This window comes from Ascaphus truei, chromosome 4, assembly GCF_040206685.1.
Source record: "Ascaphus truei isolate aAscTru1 chromosome 4, aAscTru1.hap1, whole genome shotgun sequence".
NCBI classification, from domain to species: Eukaryota; Metazoa; Chordata; class Amphibia; order Anura; family Ascaphidae; genus Ascaphus; species Ascaphus truei.
In genome coordinates this window covers 66,457,710-66,481,751 of record NC_134486.1, presented here as the reverse complement: position 1 = coordinate 66,481,751, position 24,042 = coordinate 66,457,710, and the positions used below count along the sequence as shown (strand labels likewise).

Here is a 24,042-nt window from a genome sequence, read left to right as displayed (position 1 = left end):
CCTTCATGAATCCCATCACACGCCACACGCCACACGCCACACGCCACACGCAAGTGGGCACTATGATCCTCAAGAAAAGAACTGCAGAAACGACAGTTGCTCTGAATCGACCTTTACTTGTAAGCTGTGAATTCCCGCACAAAGTCCCCAATTTCTTCCCTTATATCTTCAGCTCTTTAAAAGAGGTACATACCTCTGTATAGGGTGCCAATAGCTGCACGGCTATCAAGGTTTAAACTTGAAACCCCAGCCGGAGCTGCCACAGACCTCCGTAGGGGGGGGGCAGGATCTCTGGAAGCAGAGGGTCCTCGGAGCTGAAATGAATAGGGTTCAGCTCCGAAGACCCCCAGCTTCAATCCTATGTAAAAAAAATTCAAAAAAACGCCCCTTGGATTGCTGCTTTAAAGAATCCACAGACACAAAATATACACCTGTAGAGCATGCTAATATATCTCGGAGATTGGAGAGCAAGTGCATGAATGTATATGAAGAAATGTGTGTATACCATGTCTCCTGTTCTTACTTTATCAGCGAAGTCCCATATCCTTGCAGTCCCATCATTGCTCGCAGAGAGGAACATGTCTTTGGAGGGGTGTGTTGCTAATCCCCAGATCTCTCCTTCCACGTGGCCGTTAATGAGCATGTTTGAAGCAGCATTTTTTTCTCCCACCTCAATGACTTCCCCATTTTTGGTTCCTACCAATATTTTTCCCTGTTAAAGCATATTACAGCATTAATGTTCAGAAAGTTGTCATTCAAAAGAATTGGGGTTGGAGCAGTAAATCTGTGGGAAGGTGGTGTTGCAAACCTACAAATGGAAAGTTTGTGACGCCAGCTGTAAAATACAGGGATTTCTGGACACACTTGGTCTATCAAATGTTATCATTTATTTGTCGAATTTAATGTATTATCATTGATTTTATTATTTTGTTTCTCATAGAAAATAATCAAATGGTGGGTATAAATGTCACATATTTCAGCTGTCGTATAGGAGCAAGCTTTCAGTACCAATTCACTTCCTACCATAAGCATGTGTACAAGAGACGTTGGAACAGACGGCATGAACAAGAGTAGCTCAATAGTGACCACTGTCTTATCAGTGGGTAAACCTCATCAAACCTAAGTGCCCACTCTGCTTGTGACCTTGGGCTAGCCACTTTATCTCCCTGTGCCTCGTGCACATAATTGGATTGTAAACTCGGTTTAGCACCGCATGGTAACATGCCCCTTTATCTCCCTGTGCCTCAGAAACCCCCAAAAATGAGATTGTGATGTCTTTAGGACAGGGACGTGTTGTGCCTGCAACATTCTGTATACAGTACTGTGTACATGGTCAGAACAATAATTGTATTGTTATTATTATAAGGAAAGTCGAGCTTAGAGTAATAGGAGACAAATATGCTGCCTGTGTTTAGGCTTTTGTCTATTGAGCCGAATGTATACACTGGTTCATAATGTTTTTGCTATATTATTATGAAAAGTTACAAATAGAGAAATCAAAAAAACGTTGACAGAGGAATTGCAGGGTAATCCCAGTGCTTAACGCTGTCATGTGTTCAGATGAACCCTGCGGTATTTCTGACAAGTAGCACTTATACATAAAACACAGAAAAGGAGTGCTACTAAGCGCTAATCCCCCTTTAAGGGTAAGAAGGTGACAATAAAATGGTGAAAATGGTAACAGGGCAGCCAGGAAATACTGGTGTGAACAACACCAGAGATACACAGGGAACAGATACAAACCAGCGCCCGTAGTGATATAAGTCCAATGAATCCAAATGACGGGAGATGGGAGAAAGAGTCCAAAGGGTCCAATGAGCGGAGGTACTCCAATCAGGGGGTCCGTGACATGTGGACAGAGACAAAATAGAAAATCATAGTGTAAACTGTATCAGTTAATGGGTTAAAACACTGCACAAAAACAATAAAGACAATAAACAAACAACAGAAACATGCACATAAAACACTGAAGCTGAAATAAAAAACTATTTATTAAAACAAAGGAGCCTGCTGCAGTGGGTCATCAAGGGGTTAAAACCCAAAACCCTACTTACAGCAGGACCGGATAAATGAGCGTGTGAAAACCAAGCAGGAACGGATGCCAGATGCAGAGAAGGTCCTCCGTGGGCTCTCAGGTGTGTAGTGTATGGCTCTGTTTCCCTCCGACTTGTAGAAAGTTCCCAAGGTGGATGCAGGGGAAGGGGAGCTGCACACAGCTGCACACGTCTGATACAACCTCTCTCGCGATGACGTCGTATCCTGCTAGGGTGGTCAGGAACGCTACCTCCCTTGAGGAAGTGACGTTAGTCACGAAACGCATAGGGTCAAAGGTCACGGAGCCTTGGAGAGAGCTGGCTGTGTGTAGCGTTCCTGACCACCCTAGCAGGATACGACGTCATCGCGAGAGAGAGGTTGTATCAGACGTGTGCAGCTCTGTGCAGCTCCCCTTCCCCTGCATCCATCTTGGGAACTTTCTACAAGTCGGAGGGAAACAGAGCCATACACTACACACCTGAGAGCCCACGGAGGACCTTCTCTGCATCTGGCATCCGTTCCTGCTTGGTTTTCACACGCTCATTTATCCGGTCCTGCTGTAAGTAGGGTTTTGGGTTTTAACCCCTTGATGACCCGCTGCAGCAGGCTCCTTTGTTTTAATAAATAGTTTTTTATTTCAGCTTCAGTGTTTTATGTGCATGTTTCTGTTGTTTGTTTATTGTCTTTATTGTTTTTGTGCAGTGTTTTAACCCATTAACTGATACAGTTTACACTATGATTTTCTATTTTGTCTCTGTCCACATGTTACGGACCCCCTGATTGGAGTTCCTCCGCTCATTGGACCCTTTGGACTCTTTCTCCCATCTCCCGTCATTTGGATTCATTGGACTTATTGGACTTATATCACTACGGGCGCTGGTTTATATCTGTTCCCTGAGCACTTATACATAGTTACATAGTAGATGAGGTTGAAAAAAGACATAGGTCCATCAAGTTCAACCTATGCTAAATTTATACAGTAGCACATACATACTTTGCCTCTACAGACTGAGCGCACACAGTCTAAAGTCTGCCCTGTTTCAAGCTGAAATGCCCGGCAACGTTTCATCTCCTGGTCCCATAATTTAACAGCACCGCCTTCTTTTGTCCTAAAATAAATTTGAAAAGATGTCTCAAATAACTCAAAGGCTGAGATGTACAATGCACCGATTCATGATATAGCCCCCCGATCCATGATATAGCCCCCCATATCCATGATATAGCCCCCCGATCCATGATATAGCCCCCCATATCCATGATGTAAACCCACCAATCCATGATATAAACCCACCGATCCATGATATAGCCCCCCGATCCATGATATAGCCCCCCATATCATGATATAAACCCACCGATCCATGATATAAACCCACCGATCCATGATATAGCCCCCCGATCCATGATATAGCCCCCCCATATCCATGATATAGCCCCCCGTATCCGTGATATAGCCCCCCGTATCCATGATATAGCCCCCCATATCCATGATATAGCCCCCCATATCCATGATATAAACCCACCAATCCCTGATATAAACCCACCGATCCATGATATAGCCCCCCGATCCATGATATAGCCCCCCATATCATGATATAAACCCACCGATCCATGATATAGCCCCCCATATCCATGATATAGCCCCCCATATCATGATATAGACCCACTGATCCATGATATAGCCCCCATATCCATGATATAGCCCCCGATCAATGATATAGCCCTCCGATCCATGATATAAACCCCCGATCCATGATATAGACCCCCGATCCATGATATAGATCCCCGTATCCATGATATAGCCCCACGATCCATGATATAGCCCCCCGATCCAAGATATAGACCCCTGATCCAAGATATAGACCCCTGATCCATGATATAGACCCCCGTATCCATGATATAGACCCCCGTATCCATGATATAGACCCCCAATTCAGTGTTATCTGCCAGTGACTATTCACTACAGACCCACTGTATTTATTGTGAGATAAACATACCTGAAACAGAAGACATTTGTGAATGCGTCTGAATAATTCATGTTAAATGTATTTAGAATGGGCTGAAGAGTATCATTTATACTTACGGTCTCTCCTTTCCACCAGTTACAATAAGACCATCTCGGAGAGTTGTGTACATTGTGAAGACTGGTCCGGTGTGAGCTTTTGCCACGAGTCGAATAAGAAAATGATCTTTCCAAACATATACGTCTCCATTTATGGCACCAGTGAAAGTGAGGCTATTCTGCAATGAGAAATTGTTTTTTTATTTATTATTCACACAACAGTCAGAAATAAAAGAAATCCTCTTTTTCTCTGCAGGGAAGTAGAATTGTGAGTTTGTAAATAAAGTATGTACAGCTGTCCACAAATGGGAAGAGATACACATCAGGTTAATGGAATTGTAAGGGCCTTAGTCCATACAGTATACATAGAAATTGCTGCTTGTGCTGTCTTTGGCTAAAATCCCCATCGACTTTAATGGGGATTTTTGGTCGATAACTTTCTGAGCTGCCACTTTGGTGGATGTAGAATGACTCCCAAAGGGCTGATAAAATGGAAAAAAAAACTTACAAGATACTTTATTATTTTATTTTTGCAGATAGTGAGAAATGTTTGTTTTAACACAAGAAAATTAATTGTGTGGTTACTTTGGGGGACATTTAGTTCCCTCCCACTCCAGAAAATTCTCTCTACCAGACTCTTAAGGAGGGTGCTCTGCCCTTTACATAATCCCAAGGCTGCTTTGCATAATGGAAAGCAGCTCCTGGTAAAATAAACTGTGCCACAAGGGCTGAGAAACCTTTATAATGTCATTGGAGGCAGTGGGGGGTGGGGGGTGTGGGGGGGGGGAGGGTATGCGAAAGGGGGAGGAGAGGCATATGGAGAAAAAGGGACATTAGGGGGAAAAGAAGTGACATGGGGGAATGATAGAAGCATGTGGGCTAAAACACTTAGGCCCAGATCCACAGAAGGGTGCTAAGAAGGTGCAAGCTTTTACCCCCATTCAAATGAATGAGAGCTGAGGCATGATGAAGCTTAGCACCCTTTTGTGAATCTGGGCCAAAGGGGGTTATTCATTAAACTGCAAGAGTGCGGATAGGGTAACAATTGCACAGAAACTCCAAGTGAACTCAATAGTAGTGTCTGTCCCCTGTGATAGATTCAATTGAAACAAGGAACCCCCTCATGGGCCTATTTATTTATCTGTTTGAATGGTGTTTCCATGTGAAGACACATCTCACCATGTTCATTAAACAGCATGTCTAAACCAAGCGAAAGCGGCTTTTTATGTCACAATTTGTTCCTGAGCAGTATGCACATTTTATTATGCAAATTAGGACAATTCACAAATTTGGATGTAAGCATGCTATTATTTAGGCTGCGAGCTTGCATTTAATGCTGAAATGCTAGCCCAGAAATCTCGCCTACCACAGATACAGTAGGCAAGATTGTGGATTTTCTGGAAATGTAAGGATATCTGGTGAGATTGTGGATTTTCTGGAAATGTAAGGATATCTGGTGAGATTGTGGATTTTCTGGAAATGTAAGGATATCTGACGAGATTGTGGATTTTACTGTGGGAGAAATAGGAAATTAGAGAGAGTGGAGGGGGAAAAAAAAGAGTTGAATCTAGTAATAACCGTCTTTTCTTCTCTCTATCCCTTATCTCCATCAAATCCACCATCTCGCTCGTCTGAGAGAGGGAAGAAAGACAACTTGTACAAAATAGCACACACTTTATGCAAAAAGTGCATGCCAATAAGGTGTTTTTTAGTGCTCTTTCTGAATAGATAACTCTTAATGAATACAGCAAAAACACCAGATTTTCACTGCATTCAGGTGATTTTGCATGAAACAACTCACTATTTAATGCAGTGATTTCAACAGGAGTTCCTACAAAGCTGTTGGTTCCCTGGGCATCCCTAAACAGTTTCATGCAATTTTCAGGTCATTTGAAAATTGTACCAAATACAGAACAATTTAAAATGCATCTGATCTCGGACACGCTTCTAGAGAGGGTTGGGGTTCCTTACTATGCATCTGATCTCAGACGCGCTATTAGAGAGGGTTGGGGTTCCTTACTATGCATCTGATCTCAGACGTGCTATTAGAGAGGGTTGGGGTTCCTTACAATGTATTTGATCTCAGACGCGCTATTAAAGAGGGTTGGGGTTCCTTACAATGCATCTGATCTCAGACACGCACTATTAGAGAAGGTTGGGGTTCTTTACAGTGCATCTGATCTCGGACACGCTATTAGAGATGGTTGGGTTTCTTTACAGTGCATCTGATCCCAGACGAGCTATTAGAGAGGGTTGGGGTGCCACAGAATTTCACAATATAATTACAGGGCTCCTTAACCAAAAAAAAGTTTGAAAACCACTGGGTTCCTACAGTATGCATTCGGTTTAAACCAAACATTTTAAATACATTGAACAAAAGGGTTCTATAAAACTTACAGCTCCAAAGGCAACAGAGAGCATGGTTTGCATTTTGGCATTGTCCACAGAACCGACAACTCCCTTTTTATAAAGCAAAGCGCTTCCAGCCAGTGTCCAGAACTTGATGTGTTTCACGCCAACAGATACAAACTGTGTGTCTGAATCTGGACGAAACTCAACGACAAATATTCTTTCCATGTGGCCTCCTTTACTGGCTACTTTGGCACCTATTAAATGAATGAACACAAATATAACATTACATCATATAATATACACTTAGCATACAATAAGCCTAACTCAGGTTTCAATAAACATTCTATACAACACCGGTTTTACATGGAACTCGTCTCCTTATGGGTGTTATTCAGAAATGACACCCAGTTTGGGAACCGTGGTTCTCTCGAAACTCTCCTTACAATGTAGCATGTCGGGTTTCGATAGTTTATAATTGTGTCTATGACCCGATTCTTGGTTTATTTGCATGCATGTTTATGTGGTTGTCGATGTTCCCCCCGTTCCCATTTCCAACCCTCTTTAGCCTTCTGTATCTCAATAATAAAATCTTTAACAAAAAGTAATTCGATAAAAGGTAGTTGTTATTGATAACACTCTACATGCACAATTGGATGCAAATGAGCCCAAACTATATTCATCCCAGATTCACTATACTGCACAATGGTAAGCACTGGGAATGCGTACCATTTGTTCTGATTATTTAAATCAGAATTAAAGTAGCAGATGTATTGGTCCTGAAAATTTAATTCTTATTTTAAGAACAAATCGGGTGCTCACAAAATGATAAATAATTAAGAATAACTTAATACAATATCATTACCTAAAATCACTATATTAACACGCTAGAGAGAACACACGTGTAAATAAACTGGCATTCCATCATTGAAGGTCCTCCCTATAATCAATGTCAAAGAAGCATAAACATCACTAACATCACTGGGTGTTATTTAGGATGATTTAACACTGCTTAGTAAATCTTGGCTTTTTTTAATCTATTGAAGAAATCTAGATGAATGATTGTGATCTGTTCTGATGGAGTAACTTCAGAGATCTTCATAAATGTAGTTGTATAAAGGGTTTAATACCTCATAAGTCTCTTCTTCATACAGATGTAGCAAGCTTTATTTTAACCACTGATAACACATAATGTTGTATTATAATGCAAAATATCACAGAGTTTCCATAGGATTCAGTGGCAGTGAGAACGCAGAATATCATAATATATCCCACCATAATGTGCCATCGGGAGCAACAGCCCCTGCTACATCTGTATGTACAGAATTACATCTGTAAGTATTCTACCTGAGGAAGTCGACTATTGTAAATAATGTTTCTACATGTCCTTCAGTTATGAGAATACTGGTCTGTGGTGGGTATGGGGATCCCTGGGGACGGGTTTAACAATTTCTGCTTCTAAGAAAATAAAAATACCACTTGTGGGGCATTTGCACGTCTCAGACGGGTCTGCAACCCTGTCTTTCCCCATGAGCGCTGAGCAAACAGTGCGTCCACTGCAGCCAGGGATTCTGGGTAATGACATGCAAATGAGCACAGTGTGCCACTCTTTACTTCTCATCCATTTTAACATGGACCCCTATAAGCTTATGCCTGCCGTGTTACACAACTCCAGATATGTTACAGAAAAATATATACTGAACTTGCCATCCAAAAGGGCCAATATTTACCTTCCTGCCACCTCCAAACTGTTATAGTGTGTTCCGGATCAACCCCGACTGACACCAGGAGTTTCCCAGTAGCACTAAAATTAATGTAACCAACGCCTTTGGCATGAAAGCATCGCAGAATAGAGAGGGTCTGCTTACTCATGACATCCCAGATATGAATGGAAGGTGTGGCCCCTAAATAAAACAAAATACATAATCAGACATAACAAAAACCCATCACAACTATGTTTTTTTGTTTTGGTTTTTTTACACATAACACAATAATACAATTTTGATGCTAAACACAATACAGTATTTACAAGTTGAAAATATACAATGCAGAGCTAAACCCACATACTACCAGCTTGCAAAAAAAACAACCAGAAATACTGTGAATTATGAAATGTGATTAGTTTTGGGTAATGTACAAAAACATCAGAAATGGAAATTGCCATAATAAGCTTTTTGGCCCTGGAACAAAGTGTGCCTGCACTTAGTACAGATACAGCGCGAGGCACTAAGGACTGGTGATTGGACGGTATGAGCTGGCCCTTGCAGTAAGACAGATAAGAGTTGTGAGGACAGTAGGCCTTACCTGAATATTCTGTCATTTCACCTGCATTGTGAGAGCAATGGCAAATGAGGAAGCGTCAGAGGTAAAAAAAAAACAAAAACAACTAAAAACAATTAAAATATGTAATATTTCTAATGCTTAAGCAATACATATCAGCATCAAGGAGCAAACACAACAAAATACATGTTTAAAGTATGGATATGATTTGAAAATAAATAAATAAAAGAAAAAACTATTGTTTAGTACTGTACAGAATTACAGAGGGCTTAATAAAGCTGCTATCTGAAGCTTGTTTTTCCACCTTGCTTTTCCAATTGGTTAAAGATGATTTGTTTCATAGCAATAAGGAAGATGAAGGACAATTACAAGTGTTTTTCTTTTAAAGAATAATCATAGTTTCAACATACCCCCCCTGTATCCCATCAATATAATTTTGCACTTATTTTAAATATGCCTATTAAAATGTGATTTTATCATTTGTTACATACGACTCATGTAATATACCTATTGGGAAAGGGGGGGAGGGAAGGAAATGTGGGACCCCTGCTCAGCTATATGTGATAGTAGTAGTGGGATATGGTGCTACATATGGTGGGATATGAAAATGTATGCGAACCCAAGAAAAAGAACCCGTCTGAAAGAGCACGCTTTATTTAACCCCTCGTATGTTGAGATGTGAAGTGAATTCCTAAAAATTAATATTTATTAATGATCTTATTAAAATAATAGTGGTATAGCTATACCACTATTAATACATATTATTTTGAAGGAATTCACTTCACATCTCAACATACAAGGGGTTAGAGCGTGCTCTTTCACCGGGTTCTGTTACTTGGGTTTGCATATATTACTCATGTGTTGCGGCAGTGTGCACCACTTTGGGATCTGTGCACCCTCTGTACCCCCTAGTACAGTTTGGAATATCCCTGGATGTTTCCCAGGCAGCACCCCCCGATCTACTAATAAACTTTGTGAGTGTGAGCGAGGTCCCTCTCTTTAACACTACATTCAATATAAGAAAACTGGGATGAACTACTCTAATATACAACAAAAAAACTGTTATTTTATGTAAATACAACAATTTAGAAAGGCACAGATACTTTCAAAATAGTTCTAAAAACCGCAGTGGCTGATTTATTTAGCAGCAGTATTAAACCCAATGATTATATATATATATATATATATATATATATATATATATATATATATATATATATATATATATATATATATTTGCACTGCTATGCTAAATGTCAAAATTCTAAATACAGTAACACTATATTTAAAGAACAGTTACATAGGAGTCAGAGGGGGATATGAATGGAGGGTTGCAAATGAGCATTATGCTAGGACGGTCCGTGTCATGTTCTCAAACATGTACATACTCTATTGCAGCTTTAACGTCACTTTGTCCACGCGCAACATTAAGAAATTTGGGTAGTGGATTGTAGAAGCAATGGCGCAATATAACAATGGGATGTATCAATGTTTGTGACTGTGGGTAAAACTGCACAGTTTTGCATCAATTTAAATCTGCAGAGTCTGAGGTGATATAAATGTGTCACTGGTGCAAAGTGAAACAAAGTCTATGCACCTCAATCTGAAGGAAATGGAACCATCTTGATACATATCCCCCACTGTTTCTGATATATAGTCTCTAAGCAACAGTCCATGATTAATTCATATCTAAAACAAGGCATTCCCAAAATGACAGTGGCCCATATTGCATGCTAAAGTTTATCCAGCAGTCATGGCTACCTCTGTTTTGTGAAAGACACAATAATGGAACTTATGGCTACAAGTATTTGCTTGTCAAAAGACTATAACGTTCGTATGTGGGAATACACTAGGTAAAATATGTGCTCAAGCTATACACAATGAAAAACTGATATAGTGGCCGCCCTCTTATAAAGTGAGTGAAAAATAAACCAGTGATATATAATTGTGGGTCTTAATCTTTCCTAAGTGATGCTCCGGGTGGTATAGCAGTGAGAACGCCAAGCGGACTCCCCCCTCTCTAAACCTCATATGATGATTCTGGTTAGAATTTCTTCAAAGAGAAAAATACATTCTTACTCACTTTATCTTCTTCCTTCACACTCACTGAGGGGGTAAGCCACGGCGCGAAGAGTCGCCAATTGTAGAGATCCCAGGCTCGAAAGTGATTGCGGCAGTGCACATTCAAAAAGAGACAGGGTCTAGAAACGCACACATGCATAAAACAAGAAGTACAAAAACCCTCCTATGTGTTTCGCACCGCATGGCGCTTTATCAATGAGTATCAGACAATCGGTGAACGTTCCCCTAAATAATCTTCTGTGATCTGGGTACTGCGCTGCCCCGCAAACACATCACACGCATCAGAGGACACAAACGCACCTAGTCGTTTGGACTTCGAAAGGAAGCATGTGTGTATGCATGGCAAAGGGTACATACCACACAAGAAAGATATCAGAGACGACCTGCAAGAAACTTGTCCTATAGATCTACCCCGCGGAAATAAATTCTATAGGAAAGACCTATGGAATATCAGAGCGGAGATTCTGATCTATCGGACTTTGAAAATGCATCTCACTCAGTCTCCTTTGTCCACTCAGAAGATAATCAACCGTTTTCACCCGATCAACCGAGAAAGAATGGTGGCCCATTCTGGGGACGTACAACGAGTAGTGAAGATTGGAGAAAGAAACCAACTCAGCAATATTGTTTTCCAGCAACAAAATGTAAGGGAACCACGAGAGGAAAGAAGAGAAGTTCGGAGCAGATTTGCAAACAAGAGGAAAAATAACTTTTAGAAGATTCTTCAAATGTTAACAATATTTCAGGTCATGAACTGTCTCCTACTAAGTTCTCTCTGTTGATTAAGGGACTCAAATTTGATACAGTGATTGACGTTCATAAATTTGTACTTAAAGTAACTTTGAAAAATAATTTTCAGAAATCCCCACTACAAGAGAAAAATCCGTCTTCATCCCCGCAGATGCATTCTAAAAATTGGGAAAGTAATTGGACCCCTATTTCAGATAGTGATTTGGCCATATCTCCAAAATTAAATACATGTCAGGATTTCTGTGCAATACAGGATTTGTGTGAACTCTAGGATGAGCAAACAGACATCTCCGGGGCTTCCTCGTCTCCTGCCTCTAGCAATTGGAACTCTAAGCTTACGAATCGCTCAAACTTTTATCCCCTACATGCCAAGGGCCAATTTTTAGCTATATTTGAAAACCTGGTAATTTGGGATCTTCGATTGTTACCGCTATTAAGTCAATTCAGGACAACTAATTATTGGTTGTTAAAAACAAGGGGGGGCGGTGGTGGTTCAGAGTAGGAATGACTACCTCAAGGAAGCTTATCGCCAAGTTGGACTTGTTCCTTCGCTGAACTTCCCCTGAATCCGACTGAAACCTTTCTAAGAGAGTTTGAGCATCTTATTGAATTGGGAAAGTCTTTGCATCTACTTTTAGAGGATGAAATTAAGTTCATAGTTAATCCATACCCCACCATTCCTATTTTCCACCATCTCCCAAAGATCCACAAAACACTGGTCAGCCCTCTGTGGAGACACATAATTTCTAGTATTGGGTCTTTTGGATATGATTTATCTAGGTACATTGATTGCTATCTGCAACCGTATGTTATTTACCCTCGATGTAACATCGCTCTGTACGGTCATTGAGCATAATTTGGGGTTGACGGCTGTCCGCTACTTTGTGTAGCACCACTTTCATTTTAGATGCAATCTTTTTTTCTACTTATTCACAATTATTTTTTATTTGATCACAAATTTTATTTGCAATAAAGAGGTACGGCCATGGGCACAAGTTTTGCTCCCTCATATGCGAACCTCTCTATGGGCTGGTGGGGGGCCGCTCACATTTATGGGGACACCAATACATTTAGGAAGAACATTATTTTTTATAAAAGATTTATCGATGATTTAATATTCATTTGGAATGGGGATTTAAACACACTTTTATTGTTTGTTTTTTTACTATCTCAATGAGAATAATCTTAATTTGAAATTCGCTCACAATTTTAATTACCATAACACACACAATTTAATCTTTTTCAACCCCTAAAACATTTAAAATTAATACATATATCAACTGCAACTGAGTATGTAACCTATCTGTTATCTTGTGGGTGTGGAAAACGTTATGTTGAGAGAACCACGAGAGCTCTGAAAGTACGAATTATGGAGCTACTTAGAAATAGAGATATGGAGCATCCAGTCTCTAGACATTTTTCCACATGCAGAATGTGCAATGTCAGGAATTTTCCATCCTGGGGATAGAAAGGATTATAGTTAGAGAAAGAGGAGGTGATATCTTAAAGTCCCACTTCCCTATGAGTCTTAATACTGACTGGAATCTTGTCCATTCAGATTTTCTGAAGTAACATCTTGTTAACCTATCTTAAAGTATCCGGACGTTCCTCCTTCTCCTACCGTGCACCCCAAAACTGGAACAACCTACCAGAGACTCTCACATCCATCACCAGTTTAAGTTCTTTCAAATCTAAAGCTGTCTCACATTTTAATCTGGTCTGTAACTGTTTCATACGCCCATAATATATATTTTCTTTAACTATGCACGCAATGTCTTGTATATAATGTATACCCTGTTCATTTATGTAACTGTATTTGTAACCATGTATTATTTGTTTTTCTCTGTGCCCAGGACATACTTGAAAACAAGAGGTAACTCTCAATGTATTACTTCCTGGTAAAATATTTTATAAATAAATAAAATAAATAAATAATGGAGAGATTATACACATTGCCACATTATGATTCTATTAGGAGTAAGAGCGGTTTCTGGATGAGATACTAGGAGGGAAAATGGATTTGTCAATCACTATATGTCTTGTGGGTTGACTGTTAATTAACCCTTTTTTATATATGTACAGACCTATTGGTCATTAGAGGGGACTTGAGTACATAGAGAGAGCTTTTCATTAAAATTTACAGAGGTTATTTTGTATTCTTGTTTGTCCATATGAGTTTATAAATATACATACGTATTCTTATTGTTCAAAACAATAACTTAATATATGTACGTTTGTGTTCTTTTGCACTAATATATATAATATTTTTTCTGCATTCATATATTTATTTTTGATATTTAAGAACCATTTATAATGGTTAATTTTGCCATCTTTGCTCGATTATATGGCCTGTAATTTGTAGCAAGGAGTTTACAGTGTTGTGTATCAATTCTTGTGTTTTGTTAATGTTTTTTATATATATTTTTTTTAATAGACTATATATGAAAGGGATTTAGTATGGTGGAGTTATATTACCTGCTCTATGTCAAGGTTAGATTCGTTTTTTGGTTTTGGCATTTGACGCTAGGTGCGTTTACGTCCTATGATGCATGTCACGTGTTTGAGGGGACGTGCAGTACCCGGATCACAGAAGAGTATTTAGGGCAATATTCACTGATTGTCTGATATGCCCTGATAAGGTGTCCAAGCGATGTGAAACGCGCAGGAGGTTTTTGTGCCTCCAGTTTTATCCAAGTCGACAGAATAAAGAGATTGTTGTACGTTTCTAGACCCTGTCCCTTTTTGGGCTGTGCGCTGCCTCAACTACTTTCGTGCTGGTCAAAAGACAGACTACAATTTTTTGCTCATCTCAAATTAGTTATTTAAAAGTAAACTTGGTTTCAAAATAATAATAAATAAGACAAATCATTCAGTGTACACTGATAGTTGGAGTCAGCGGTGATGTGTATTTACATTACCTCTGCATACGTGTATATTTATAATTTCATTAAATGATCAATTTGAGATGTTGTTTGTTGTCAGAGACTGCACTGGCAGGCTCATTTAGAGGTGATTGCTAAGAAGGCTTCCTCGTGGACTGCTGCTTTTTATTCTAAGTCTATAAGATTTAATCTTACCAATTTGACCGGTAGCAACAACATTCTTATATTTTGGATGTTGATTCACAGTCAAGCAAAGTATGTCATCTGTGTGCTCCAAGTAGAAACTCTGGCTTCCTAATTCAAATACAATAATACAAATGTATTAACAATACCACTGAAACAATGATCTAAGGAAGCACGGCTGTCCAATTGCTGGCCAGTGGGCTTAACGGGGACCCCAGGGTAATTCCATATTGGCTCTAAAAATGCAGATGTGTCACTATACGCAGGATAAGAAACCCATAGAATAAATAGCAGGGAGAATAAGGGAGGAGGGGGCTTTGCTCGCCCGTGCACAGCATGCACATCGTTGGGTGGCCCAAGGGACATTACTGATAAATACAGATGCAGCAATGACTATCCGAACACTTGCCTGGGAAAATCTGGGGCAATCTCCGAGTAATGCTGCAACATTTCTGTGTCATTTCTGCAAACAGACTAATGGCCATCGTATTAACACAGCGGGGGTCCCTGGCAGTCTCATTCAGTTTGAATGGGACTGCAAGAACCCCCGCTGTGTTAATACGATGGGCCATTAGTCTTTTTGCAGAGATGTCACAGAAATGTTGCAGCATTACTGGGAGATTGCCCCAGATTTTCCCAGGCAAGTGTTCGGATACTCGTGGCTGCATCAGTAGGTTAGCTGCTCACTCCTTGGAACGGATTGAAGGCAAATTTAAAGACATCAAATTCAGTAGTTTAGGTGAATGATGGCGGTAAATATTTCAGTTGACCAAAGGTGGCATCATTTGGTTTTCTGTACTACCCGTGTATGGTTCTACTTGTATAAATCCCTTTCCTTCCAAGGTGAGCATCGAAATCCTGCAGGTCCTTATTGTATTGTCAGTCACGTGCAATACTTGAAAATGTAATAAAGTCTCAGGCATACTGTCCAAAATCATGGGCAAATCATGTTACACAATGTATGTAACCATATTAATGTTGTTTATTTTAATTTGTTTAATAAATGCTAGAACAAAGGGGATTACAAGAAAGTACTTCACTTAAAATGATAGCGGATGCGTGGAGCAGTCTCCCACCATTAGCAATGTAGACAAATTCAAGAGCAAGCATTATCAAATCAATAACAAATTATTGGAACTGGTACAAAATTATCCATTAGAAAATGTTAAAATAAGTAGAGAAAATATTTAGCCAATTGGTTCTTGTTTGTTATCTGCCATCAATTTTGATCCAAACTAGTGGTCTTAATAATAGTAAAGTGATGCTTATTTACAGAAGTACCTGCAGAAATGTTTTGTACAATGCCGGCAGCAGCGGTGTGAAAAATAATATCACTGCCGTCATTGAGGTAATGGAGGTTGTTACGACAATCAAATCCCCTATATCCAAAAACATGGTCCAAAGAGAGCTCCTGCAAGAACAGGGAAGACAGTATGTAACCACAATGTGTACTGCAGTATGATGCTGTACACACTACCAAACATTATAATTCAATGACCATAACCCGTGTATAATAATACAGCTGAGCACCAGTGATCCTGATACACAGCTTACTGCTTAAATATCAGAACATGAAACTCATTATTGGGGACTTCCTAATGGCTAGCAATGTGCCTTGGGGTACGGCGCTGGAAGGCTTCTTATGGCATAGCACCACTTAGCAAATATGGCCCATGATGCCTTGAAAGCTCATACGCACACTGCATCTTTGCAAAAGCAACCAGTTTCCTCCAGGACTAATACACAACACCTCTTCAATACACTAATATCAACGGCTCATTGAGAAACATGCCTGCTAACATTTGAGAAGCTTGCACGTACTGAATGCACCTGATTAATGATGGCATATTTTTTAGTACATTGCAGCTCCACACTGATACACAAAGGGTTACACAATAGAAAGTCCATTTAAAGGTCTGGGTCCATATGGAAAGCTTAGAGACAGACATTAGTATGAGATGATTCTGCAGGTCCTGCATGCTCCAATACATATTCTATACTTTAACACAAAGCATTGAGAATGAGAAAAACAGTTCTTCTTTCTGGAATTGTTTGATATCCAAGATCGGATTTCTCTATCAAAAACAAAAAACTAATCTAAACACTAGTAGGGCATATGGTCTGATCTGAACACCTATGTTTTCAAAAGAGAACCAACTGTGAGCTAATTGTCAGGGCTCATCACCCACCAGGTGATCATTACACACATACTGTAGGTGTTCAGATCATATCATATGTCTGACTAGTGTTTAAATGAACACAAGGGAATGAGTGTGTGTGTTGTGTGTGTTGTGTTGTGTTGTGTGGTCTCTAGTGATAACATCAGAGGCTAACACTATTTTACTTACAACATCAAAGCTACAATAGATAGCAACATAGTATAATTTATTGCAGACTTGACAAATAACTATATCTACAGGCAATTAGCCCCCCCCCCCCGAGCATAGATATTGGATTGAAGATACAAGCTAATATATACAGTAGGATATATCGTCATTGCAGAGGTAAAACTCATTACTTGCATTTTTGGAAAAATACACTTCCTGACATGGAATTTAATGATATTTCTATTGAAAAACTCATTAAAGACGCCTAATCTTCAGAACTTCTCACATCAAAATACCTTCCTGTTTAAATACAGAAATTTTCCTGTCAAAAAGGATATTTAATCGCCTTTTCCTCAGCACTCAAAGAATGTAGTTAGATTTTTACCTCTATATTGACCCTTGACAGAACACACCCTCCCGCACACTTTTAAGTGATTTTATTATTTCTTTGCAACAAAATTTGTTCATGTCACATATTAATTTTTAGATTACAGTTTCAATAAAATAATTTCATATACCTACTTTTCTACATTTATTTACGTATACACTTGTAACGTTTTTCTGCATGTGACTGCACTAAACGCATTTGCTGGAAGAACACAGACGGGTGTTGAAATGACAAGGATGCTTACACACATGCCGGGATTATGTGTGATCCCGCACTGACTCAGGGCAGTCAGTGCAGGATCACTTCACCACAGTAAACTGCAGCACACAAGGCAGGGATGCTCAACTTCCGCCCTCAATTCCCCCAAAAGTTCAGGTGTTCAGGATATCCATGCTTCAGCATAGGTGGCACAATCAGTCCCTGCTTCAGCACAGATGGCTTAATCAGTCCCTGCTTCAGCACAGGTAGCTCAATCAGTGCCACTGATTGAGCCACCTGTGCTGAAGCTGGGATATCCTAAAAACCTGACCTGTTGGGGGGGGGGGGGAGGGTGGCTTGAGGAACTGGAGTTGCCCACCCCTGGCATACAGTAACCAAATTGATCTTTACCTACCTCAACCAGCTTCTTTTTTTTGTTGATGTTGTTTTTCTGTAGTTTTTCTGGCTGAGGAGCAGCTCTGCTAACTGATGGCCTAAAACAAAATAAAATAATCATTTAGAAGCCACTTTGTACATTAGCATCATTTAATGGTGGGAGTGCTCAAGTAGGAGCAAGTGAATATCTTTAAAACACATTCAGAGTTGCCCATGTCTATGAAACACTTTGCTAACGGTGAAATCCCCAACATGAGTTAAATAACCCTACACCACATAACCAAAAGCATTTCAATGTAAGTTTGTTAACAGTTGTACAGTAGTTTGTAATTTTCACACTTGGTTGGTAAGGATAAAGCTGTGAGATGAAATCTTTAGAGAGGCAATCCATGCAATATCCTACATGTGTGTTTAAATAAACCAGTTCTGTAGTATTAATTAGATAACACCTACTGGATTTTTTTTTCTTTATTATTCAACTCTTAATGCAATTTTAATGAGTATTAATATACGGAGCACGCTTTGATTTCTAACGGCTCGTCCAGGCTAGAGTGGGCACGCATGCGCGATAAAACACATTGTGACAATGTATTTGACCAGCGTGCGCGCGCACGTGAGCGCACGGCGCTCAGCTGGTTGGCGAGACAAATCAATTTGATTTTGCCGCTCGCTGGCGCATCACGTAGACGATTCACCCAATGAGGACGAACCAGCTCTGTGATGTTATAGCTGCGCCCCCCGACAAGCCCCCCACACGTGCAACTAGTTGGCCAGGAATCGCCCGGGCAACCTGAGCGCCTGATGTCACGGCGCTCGAGCGCCTGCGCGATCAGTTGCACCCTGGCCGCGGCCAAAAGCTGGTTTTAGCACACTTCCCCAGCAGTGCAAGATCTTTGCAACACTTTGCTGGGAATATTGGCAACAAATTGTCACAAACAGGAGTTTGAGCTGCATACTGTAACAATAGATAATGTTACCTCAGTTATATGACAATACATTGTTGCTGCTGAGTTACACTGACTGAAGTATTGATTGAAACTGAAAGGCAGCCATTTAGTGAACCCTGGGAAGTAGGATCGCTGCTGATCGATCACGGGAGAACGAATCAATCGGCAGCTTAGGTAATTACTTTTCAATAAAGGTAATAAAAGGCTGCGTATATTAAAACAAAAATAAATTATATTTTTTTTAAGTGCCTCTTGGATTGCCTCTTTAAATTACTCTCAAAATATCCCACAAGTATATATAGAAACATTTCCTACACATAATCTTCCTTTCAGTTATTTGTAAAAACAAATAAAGTATGTTTTTACATAAATTGCAAAATTATATGCACAACGTATTACGTTTTAGATTAATTATATGGTTTAAAGCATATGACAGGTTTGTAATTGACAACACAAATAATAAGAGTCTTAAATAGACTGAATTGCACATTTAGGAAACCCCTTCAGTAACAGATTAACGCTAAGGCTGCGCATATAGTGCCAGCGACGCGACGTCAGGCTCCGGTCGCTGGAAAAATCTAATTGAGATGACTTCCAGCGATCGCGACCAAGCAGTCGCTAAGTCGCGCTTACTATAAGCGCACGCGACAACGGCAATGCATTTGTTGTGACGTCGCGTCTCTGTCGCCGGCACTATAAGCGCAGCCTAAGGCAGGGGTGGGCAACTCCAACAAGGGTCACCAACAGGTCAGGTTTTCAGGATATCCCTGCTTCAGCACAGCTGGCTCAGTCAAAGAAGCTGAAGCAGGAATATTCTGAGGACCTGACCTGTTGGTGGCCCGTGAGGACTGGAGTTGCCCACCCCTGCACTAAGGGGTTATGAAAATGATACTACAAATTCTTCCTATAAGTATTAATTATATTTTAAAATATTGCTTTCTTCCTATTTGCAAAGTAATTAACTATCCCAGCCAGCATATCATTACAAGATAACAAGAGTAAAATAGAAGTACAAGCAGTCATTTCTATATATATATATATGTGCATTTGTCAATGTCATTTAACAAGTCATAAATCTATGTAACAATAATTGTCACAAGATTTAAAGTTACCTTGATCCCCTTGTAAGCAGCAAATAAAGCCAAGTAAGAAACTTAGTAAAGTTTTGCTGAGTACACGTGGCCATGCTTATTCATGCACAAGCAAGGGTTGAACAGTTGCTGCTTTGCTGTACAAAGCAAACGGATGCATGCTAGCAAGTAATAAGACATACATGAAAGAGTGCACCGGTCAGCAGAACAGGGGAATCCATTCTCTCCTTTCAATCACTGAGCACATTCTGTAACAAGCCCAAGCCCCCACTCTCCCCCCCCCCCACCCCCCTGCCACCCCCGTAAGGGGCAGGAAGAAATGGAGGCAATGTCTAGGCTGTTCTCCAAAGTATGACACTGTAATTGAACCTGTAACCTATGGTGGCCAGAGTAATACAGCGAAGGGGGAAACAAAAGGAAGTGCAACCTGCAAGTAAGAAATGCCACCCTATTATTTACGAAGCAGACTTCTGTTACAAGATTCCTTCCAGCATGGGAAGACACCTTACAGTAAATGTACTTGATAACAGAAGACTGCCAAGTAAAAATGGCCTCCCATTATTATATTACAAGTTACGTTCCGGCCACCTATACCTTTTAAGCATCACAGTAACAATCTAAATAAATAGTGAACATCAGAGTCAGGTTTTGTAAACAGGCTGCTGCCATAAGCCACCTTTCAGTGCTGGAAGACATCAGCCCATACAAGTGAATGGTCTGTAAGGTGGGCTAGTGCAGAGACTTGTTCAATGCCCAGTATCTATCACAGTACATCCATCTCCACATAAGAGCAAACATGAGTGCTCCACTTCTGCACATTATGTGCACAAGACAATTAAGACGGTGCAATAATAGGGTCTGTAGCCTTTGATGAATGCAGCTTTCTGCTCATTATCCCAGGCCTTTGTTTGCAATAAATTACATATATGTTAATTCGTTCCCAAGTTCCAGCAGCGGTATTGTCCCAATGTGAATACACCAACAAAACACAAAGGGGGAAATTGCATATACTCCAAAACGGCCTTTCGGGCAGTTTTAAGCAGAAATTCCCCATTTACTTAAATTGGGATTTTGGGCCTAAAACTTCCCAATCAGCCACTTCAGAGTACAGTACATACTGTAGAATATACCCCAAAGTTGTTGTTGAACCTTAGGTATTGAAACCACATAACTGATCTCTGTGGTGTCAGAATAGCTTGTTCAATAACACCTAGGCATACTTTTTAAATAGATCATATAAAAGGAAACAAACCATAGGAAAGTCTGAGTAAATCAGGGTCTGCAGTGCTGCCCCACGCATGGTTTATGCCAGGTCAGTGGGAGCACACTATAATTCATTTCTAATACAGCGGTTCACAATCGTTTATGCAACACGCGTATGGACCACTATGTAGAAAAATAATCTGCCTTGCCGGCTTAGAACACAATGCAGATCTTCTTCTGACTTTAATTGCTTTCACATAGATTGCAAAAATCCGAGTGCAAAAAAAACAGCTTGAATTAATACGCCTAAAGACCGTGTATAAATGTTGGGAAGTTGTGGTAATAGTAAAATGTCTGGGGAGGGTGCGGTGGAATGTAGCAGTTTTTCTTCAACTTTAGCTGCTATTTGTACATTCTAAATGAGCAAGGAATGTCTGTACATCCCACGAGCCTTCATTGGGAAAAGTGCAGGTGCAAGCAATGAGAGTTAATATTGAACCAGTGGCATTTATTTGCCTGGGAGAGTAGCTTTGTGGCCGTGCCACTGCTTGTATCTGGTTCAAGGGGCAATTTGTTATGCTGGCTGCATTGGCACCGGGCATGCGAGAGCCATATTATTAACACCCTTTCCAAAAGATCTACATTGTAATTGATCAATACCCAAAACCTGCAGAAAACACAGTAATGCAATTTGCAAGACTTTTGTGGCGCTGCTTTTTATATGGCCAACTAATATAAACATGTGGCAACTCAATGACTCAAGGGATTAAAACCATAACTACAGTAACTCAAAGAGCCATTTTGTCAATTCATCCTACGTACAACCATATGGCTCGAGGTTGGTATTCTTTATTAAAATAAAGTCCATTTTAAGGTTTAAGAACAACAAAAACTAGCCAGTGCTTCAGAAAATGTAGTAATGGCTTCTGCACTACTTACATGCCAGCCACAGGAAATCAAAGAAGAATATTAAGATTAGCCTGTGCATTCCAATGGCTCAGAGCAGGAGATTGTGTGTGTGTTTTTATTAAACTATCTGTGGTTGCCAGCTACCTCTGGGAACCATAACTCAAGAAGTAAGGTATGTTTTGATAAACACTGAAGAAGTACTATAGCCAAGTGATAACATTTGAATCTTTTGAAAGGCAATTCATCTCCCTGTGCTTGAGGCAGTAACATTAGGTTAAAAGCACCTTCATTCAATGTTTTTAGTTTTGAAGAAGAAAAAAAAACGAGAGAAAGAAAAGCTTTGGAAGGTTGCCTATCTTTCCCTATGTATTTTAGGTGTGTTACATATTTTACAGTATTCTATCCATCAATGTATGAATTATACATTTGCAGTCCAATGTTGTTACTTTTTTTTTAGTATATCCTTCCATTTTTGTAACCTTGCAATAATGTAATGCTGTATGGCACAGAAAACATTTACTGTGTGTTAATACTTACTTGACAATTCCCTGCCTCCAAAGGAAAGCAAATTAAAACATAATACAAATATTAACAGTTCCTTCCTAACATATATGCAGTATATACAGTATATATATTTGTTTTAAACGCTCATTAAAAAGGACCCATTCACATATGTACAGGCCGAACAGGAGATGATAAATCCATCTCTTATGATTTAATAATAGAGATGAACATCTAAAGTTAAATAGAGGATGTGTTGATACAGAGTACTAGAGTTAAAGTATTACTACAGCAATATATTAAAATATACTTACTAATATGCACATCACACATGCTCTGTGCCTTCTAACCATCTCCTCCTGCTCGGCCTTTGCCATCGTGCTAAATCTTTTTTTTTTTTTCAGTCCTACAACATTTATTTGCCCCACGACTTTTATAAAAGCAAATAATTTGACAGCTGACACCCAACCTTTTTTTTGTTTTTAACGACATGCATATAACTTTGGGGAAATGAGAGTAACAGGTTGCCCCACCATTGAGGTAACTTAAAGATCAGCCGGCAATGTATTTTCAGCCCTATTTTGCAACAGGTGCCACACTGAACTCTATTGTGCGGTGATTATAACGCAGCAATCCTGCCTGCCTGTTTTTCTTATTGATTTGTTTACATCATTTAAACCGTGGGGTCCTGCGGTGCTGAACCCCACTATTTTTTAGCTACGGGGATTCTTACAGTTTTAATTACACCCCTTTGGGGAAATCTAAATATCCACCAAATCCCACATATCCCGTAGGCCAATAGGAAGCCGCAATGTTGTTGAGGGGATGCCGCTATTTAACGACCGTTGGCGTCCTCGGAGCTAGAAATAGCGCATTTTAGCTCTGCCGCCCCCCCAGCTTCATTATGTAAAAAATAATATTGAAGTTTAGGAGATTGCTGCTTTAAAGTGTATACTCTTTTCACTCACTGTAAGAACAAGTCTACATTTATTTTCTCAAGCTATTTATTGTATCAGTCTTACCCTGAAATCAATTCGCCCAATGGACTATTGTGAGGTTTATGGACAGGGGTTACGGAGTAGCGGAGCTCAAGAAGGCCTTTAAGGAGGTTCAACATCTTGATAGATCAACGTTATTAAAAAGAAAAAGAAAGGTCAAAACTAATGAGGGTCTTCCCTTATTTATGACACAATTTAGTGCCCAATCTGAACAGATCAAATCCATTGTTAGAAAACATGGGAAGATCCTTCAGTTGGATCCCTCGATAGCTTCAGTGGTTGCTGATGGACTTAGGTTTGTTTTTAGTAAGACCAAGACTTTGTAAAACATACTAGGTGATAGGTAGTTTTCCAAAGAGGAAGCAACCTTGGTCAACAGACCTAAAGGCACCTTTCGGTGCAACCATTGTATTATCTTTCCTTCCATGCAAATGTCCCCTAGGTTTGCTTCCACAGTCACAGGTA

At 39.9% G+C, this 24,042-nt stretch overlaps 1 protein-coding gene across 6 annotated transcripts in view; it reads right to left on the bottom strand.

Moving 5' to 3' along the window:
* The window catches only part of EML6 (EMAP like 6), a 200,594-nt gene that overhangs the window by 15,409 nt on the left and 161,143 nt on the right, over positions 1–24,042 (bottom strand). For 2 of the 6 annotated variants that reach the window (XM_075595949.1, XM_075595953.1), the window contains 10 exons: positions 22,616–22,630; positions 17,948–18,026; positions 15,901–16,030; positions 14,632–14,730; positions 8,747–8,767; positions 8,173–8,346; positions 6,491–6,699; positions 4,115–4,272; positions 3,029–3,143; positions 524–712 (listed from right to left, as the gene is read on the bottom strand). In XM_075595949.1, the coding sequence (XP_075452064.1) occupies positions 524–712; positions 3,029–3,143; positions 4,115–4,272; positions 6,491–6,699; positions 8,173–8,346; positions 8,747–8,767; positions 14,632–14,730; positions 15,901–16,030; positions 17,948–18,026; positions 22,616–22,630 (1,189 nt within the window). Of the gene's footprint in view, positions 1–523; positions 713–3,028; positions 3,144–4,114; positions 4,273–6,490; positions 6,700–8,172; positions 8,347–8,746; positions 8,768–14,631; positions 14,731–15,900; positions 16,031–17,947; positions 18,027–19,987; positions 19,997–22,615; positions 22,631–24,042 lie in introns of all 6 variants that reach the window. The other 4 variants (XM_075595954.1, XM_075595951.1, XM_075595950.1 and 1 more) reach the window with 4 other exon arrangements.